General features: G+C 38.6%; 1 protein-coding gene across 1 annotated transcript in view; it reads left to right on the top strand.

The window, feature by feature from the left end:
- The window catches only part of LOC128879033 (protein lozenge-like), an 82,275-nt gene that overhangs the window by 29,522 nt on the left and 46,892 nt on the right, over window positions 1-5,861 (top strand). The window contains exon 4 of the mRNA XM_054127859.1: window positions 2,824-3,123. Within this exon, the coding sequence (XP_053983834.1) occupies window positions 2,824-3,123 (300 nt within the window). The remainder of the gene's footprint in view (window positions 1-2,823; window positions 3,124-5,861) is intronic.

Below are 5,861 nucleotides of genomic sequence, written 5' to 3'. Positions count from 1 at the left end.
TGGATAAGAAGGGATCGAGGATTTCTTTCAAAGACCCCGGCAAGACTTTCGGAATGGCGGACAAATGCAGAGCGTCCACTGGAAGGGGTCACGAGGAGATGTTTGTGCAATTAGCCCGATAGAGTGGGATAATTAAGAAACTCGAGCTGGTACGTGTACCGATCGACTTCAATAGCATTCCTCGTACATTCCAGCCCTCGTGAATTGATAGACCCCGAGCCAAGTATCGCAGTGCCTACACAGGACGGCGCGGCGTCGAGCGTCGAGCGTCGAGCGTTGAACGTCGAGCGTCGAGCATGACACGGCGCAGCGATTCGCTATTGTACCGGATTGCAATATGCGTGCAGCCAGCGCGTGTCGTTATACGACGATACACATTATGCGCCACGTGCATAGGCTCGATTGCTTGCATAATCATTGGACAAGATATTTAGCGGAAGATGACTCGGCTACGTAACGTCGGCATTTCGTGCGCGAAATACCGCACGGTTCGAGTCCCTTTAACGGTCATTCTCGCAAACCCTTTGGGCTACTTACATCTCCAACGGAACTATGTCATCCCCTACGCGACATTGCCATTTTAAAGTACAAAGTAGTTTTAGTAGATTTTAAGTAAAGTAGATTCTAAGAAAAGTAAACATAAGAAGAAATCGTATCTCGAATACAACAAAAATATGTTTTTCTTAGCTTCGTGACGTTGGCACCCCCAAATGCAAATTTTGATAAAATCATATTACATTCATTTGTCCACCTTTCAGAAAAAAGTTACACCACAAACAAGCCATTTGAAGTCAACACACCTATATAGACCTTTTTTAGGGTTTCCTTAAACAACGTGTTTGTCCACATTTTGTCCACTAATGTTTTTCGTTTGTCCACCCTCCAGAAAAAAGATACAATTCAATTAAAGAGAAGTTGCAGCGATACGCTCGGTTGCGGGTCATTTGTCCTCGTTTTGTCAATTTTGTAGCCAATTATTTCTGTCTGCGCAGAACAACTAACGTTACTTGTTATTTCTTTGTTTTTTAAATTAATATTATTGATTTTTTTAATTAATTTATGTTACATAAAAACGGGGAAAGAGTAAATAATTAAAATATAAATAGAATGTTGCAATAGTCATTGCACAAACAATTTCTGCATTTTAACTGTTAATTTGCATCGAACGGTATATATCACATACGTATTCTCCTTAATAATTATTAAATTGATGAACATGATACGTACGTGTAAGTAGCGATACTACATTTTCCTAATCTATGCATAACCTTTTTCTGAGGGTTACACAAACGAAAACTTTAATTGAAAAGACAAATAACGTTAGTGGTTCTGCGCAGACAGAAATAATTGGCTACAAAATTGATAAAACGAAGACAAATGACCCGTAACCGAGCTTATCGCTGCCAACTTCTCCTTAATTGAAGTGTATCTTTTTTCTGGAGGGTGGACAAACGAAAAACATTAGTGGACAAAATGTGGAAAGACACATTTTTTAAGGAAACCCTAAAAAAGGTCTATATAGGTGTGTTGACTTCAAATGGCTTGTTTGTGGTGTAACTTTTTTCTGAAAGGTGGACAAATGAAAATTGTGGTTGGACAAACGTGGACAAATCGTGGACAAATGAATGTAACTTGATTTTTATCAAAATTTGCATTTGGGGGTGCTAACTTCACTAAGCTGTTTTTCTTTTGTTCCAGATAAAACATACGTTAGTTGTAATATAAACCGCGTGGATTTTTATGCTTCTATGAATCCTTTTTTACGTAAATCGGTAAAATGGTAAAACGGTAAAACGCAAATTGGTCTTTTAGAAAGAGATTTTTTTATTTAAATTCTTACATTTTAAACAAAATAAAATGTCAACGGAACAATGTTAAACCATCGTCCCGTTAAAAATTTATTCGAAAAATAGCCGTTACGAGTTTTTCAATTCCGTGAAAGTAAAAGTTGGAGATATGATATTCATTTCGGATGCTCGAGAATTAATAGAGAATTGGATATTTTGCAACCTCATTCGCAAGGGCCAACAAAATAAATTCTAAGCCCTTTTGGGAAATCGTTTAAATTCATATGTAGCTATTATGAGGCTCATACTCTTTATGGAACATCGAAATCATTGAGAAATTTCAAGCAAAGCTACTCTGTATAACAACAAATTCCCCAAGTGACTTGTTACGTGTCACGAGTACTTGTTAAAAAAATAGAATCATATGCTCTAATATAGAGTTATGTTTCCTTTCCTCGTCCGATCTTATAAACTCTCGTTCGTGAGACGTTTTGTTTATGCTAAAGACTGACTGACGTAACTTCTGAGAGTTTCTATTTTTTTATAAGTCCGGCCAGTAAATAAAGGGTTAAAGTAAAGATTTGGGATAAGCCAGGAATGAGTAATGGAAAATATTTACTATGAGTCTGTAACAGTGGGAAAGACAAAAGAAAAACAGATGCTTACAGTATCCGCGGTGTTGAGGCGTATTGTGACAGTGTGTTATCGGAGGTGTCGCAGGTGTAACAGTAGCAATAATACTGTTGCGAGCATCCTTTGGATGGATGCCTGCTGGTGCTCGCGACCGGAACAAGAAGGTACCGAGAAGAAAGCGATCGGATCGATCGTCTGTCAAGCTGAAAGATTCGAACAAGATGCATTTGAGTGCAGACGTTCCGAAACTAGCATATATATTTAATTACATTTCTATTGTACAAACCCTGTTACATAAAGTTGCTTGTTATTTATTAATGTTCTCGTTATGCCTAAACATAACGATACTATCCATTGGCATCATCAAATAAAATCCTACACTACAGATGAATGTAATTTCCAGGACAAACGCACATCCCTGGCCTGGCGCGAGTTCCTGCACTGCCGCGAGTTCACGGCCTGGCACGAGGAACTTTCCCCGATGCTCCGAGCCCGTTCACCCCCTACCTACGAGAACCGGACCCATACAGGAGGAATAAGCATCACGTTGGCAACAACGTCACCGCGAATTCGGTTAGCGGTGCCTGCAGCAACCCTAACAACACCGACCCGACCGCATCGCCCGCTTCCAGTACACACCTCGGGGCCACCGGTGGCTCCTCGGCTCATCAGGATTGCTACAAGCACAGCCCTCAACACGGCGGTGAGTCTTGTTTCTTCTTCCGTCGCTTCCGGATCCGTAGCTGTTCGTTCTCTGACCTCTCTTGCGGATCGAACGACCGGCAAGAATTTACCGGAACCTTAAACCAGTGTTGGTAATCATGATTACGATTACGATTGTAATCGAATGTTTCAGCGTTGCGATCACGATTACGAGTACAATCGTAATTATAAATTTTTCTGCGATTACAATTGTATTCGCAAATTTGTCTACGATTAACGATCGTATTTTCGGGTGTTTTCAGACATAGACATTTTTTGACTCAAAACCGACTCGAGATTCGTGTTTCTCACCCTCAAAAAACTTAGAAAACCATGTTTTCGTCAAAATCAAAAATTTCAAAAAGGTACCACCCTATGTAGGTTCTACCCCATTGGCACGAATTATGTTAACTGAAAATTTTTAATTTTTAATATTGACGAAATAATGGTTTTCTAGGTTTTTTGGGTGTGGAACACGAATCTGAAGTCGGTTTTGAGGCAAACAATTTCTAGGTCTGAAAACACCTGAAAATACGATCGTAATCGCAATCAAATTAGTGATTACGATTGTAATCGTAATCAAATTTATGATTACGATTGTAATTGTAATCGCAACTCTGAAGCATTTAATTACAATCGTAATCCTAATCACAACTCGAAAACATTTGTTTACAATCGTTATCGTAATTATGATTACGATTATGCCCAACATTGCCTTAAACGCGGCTGCTTTCTCGGATTCGTGGTTCGCGTTGCAGGACGAACACGATAAACGCGTATCGGTCAAACTACATTCTTTGACATCGCTTAAAAGTTTATCGCAACAGTTTTTTCATCTCCTAATTCCCCGTAGAAAATTTTAATCTTCATATACAGCGTGCAGCGTGACGTAGGTTTCAATGGACAAACTTGAAGAGCATATTCTACAAGTGGAAATAAGAAAGAAATGTTATATTAAGTTCGCTCAGAAACGCTTTATTATAAAGTTAAGCAAATAATAAGAAAATAAATTAGCAAATAAAGTTAGAATGGGTGACGGCAGATTTTACTTTAGTGAACGTTCAAAGGTCGAACGTGTTTATCTTATTTGTCTATTCGTGTCATATTTACTATTTTGATATCATTTGTTGGTAGTGTTAATGACCAGTTAGATCAAGAATCGCGGTAAAAATGCTTGGAGTGTTCTCAGATGAGGAGTACGCTGATGTTTATTTCATCTACGGATTTTGCGACGGGTTATCTCCGTTGCTGAAATGCAACAAAATAAGAAAGAGATTTATTCTGTAATAAGTTCCATAAAAAATCGATGTCAAGCTTGTACTTGCGCTCAAGGAAAACATTTTGAAATAATCTGATAAACACGTTCGTACTTTCGATGTTCAGTAAAGCAAAATCCGCCGTCATCAATTCTAACTTTATTTATAACTTTGTAATAAAGCGTTTCTGAGCAAACTTCAAATAACATTTTTTTCTTATTTCCACTCGTAGGATATGCTCTCCAAGTTTGTCCATTAAAACCTGGGACACCCTGCATAAAAGCGTTAGTGCGTACGTATGTCTGACCATGACGGTTTGAACTACCGAAACTATCTTGACGCTATTGACCTTATATTCACACCATACTATGTATGTTCTTGTTGTGCTCCGGATTGTTTTCGTTTGTGTTAGATCTCCTTAGGTTTCGCTGGGGTCGTTTTTCTCGACAATTCTTATTTATGGACAGATTTGGCTCAAATTCACACCATATAATCTTATCTTGTCTTATCTTACTATTTATAATATAAAGCCCTTTATATTTATTATATAAAGGGTTTGTTTGTATGTACACAAAAATATAATATAAAACCCTTTATATTTATTATATAAAGGGTTTGTTTGTATGTACACAAAAATTTCAAAAACTACTTAACCGACAAACCCTTTGCACTCGAAAGGTGACTCTCAGTCACCACTAAGTTTTCTTTAGGCTTAATTTCTTTGGAACTCGAAGTGCCAATAAATCTCAAATTAGAGATCTCACTTTCGAAGTCGATATAATCTTAGCATTCGTGGCAATAGAATACTAAGAAAGCATCTCGAGTTGCTGGTAGATACCAGAAAAAAAGGCCTCGAGTGCAAAGGGTTAACACGAAATTTTAACAGTAGTTTCCTAACTTTCATCTGGAGTAACATAGGCCTTGTTATTTTAAGAAAAATGATATTACATCCGCGTAAAAATATGTAAGAATATGTTGAGCGCTCTGAGCTTTATACCCGCTACTCCCTAACTACCGCTCCCAACCGTTAGGTGGCTAGGAGGCTAGGTGGTCTACCCAAAAGAGAAGTCGCATGATATACAGCCAAAGATGGGCAAAACACTAGGCTTCGAATAAATCTAAAGTTTGCCCATGTGTTTGTCTCGTTTCCTTCTTTGGAAAATGTTCAAAAGAGGAAACGAGACAAACACATCGGCAAACTTCAGATTTACTCAGATCTGTATACAATTTGTTTCATCCCGTGAATCGTGTATTTTCGTCTCGGCGTCGACTTCCAGAAATATAAGATTTTTCCAGGAAAAATATGCCCATATGTCGTCGCATTCTGTCTCTGCTAGGACCACCGCCTCTTTTTTTACTTTAGGGGAAAAAACAGACCCTTGTTTTCCCCAAGGCCCTGAAGAGGCCCTCAGGGGTTGTAGCGGTGTTTTTGTAAGCTACAGTACGGGCTTAGCAACCCCGAGGTACCCGAGCTAGAAATGAG

Source organism: Hylaeus volcanicus, chromosome 1 (assembly GCF_026283585.1).
Source record: "Hylaeus volcanicus isolate JK05 chromosome 1, UHH_iyHylVolc1.0_haploid, whole genome shotgun sequence".
NCBI lineage: Eukaryota > Metazoa > Arthropoda > Insecta > Hymenoptera > Colletidae > Hylaeus > Hylaeus volcanicus.
The sequence above is the reverse complement of the archived record's forward strand: the minus strand, read 5'-3'. Positions and strand labels throughout refer to the sequence as shown.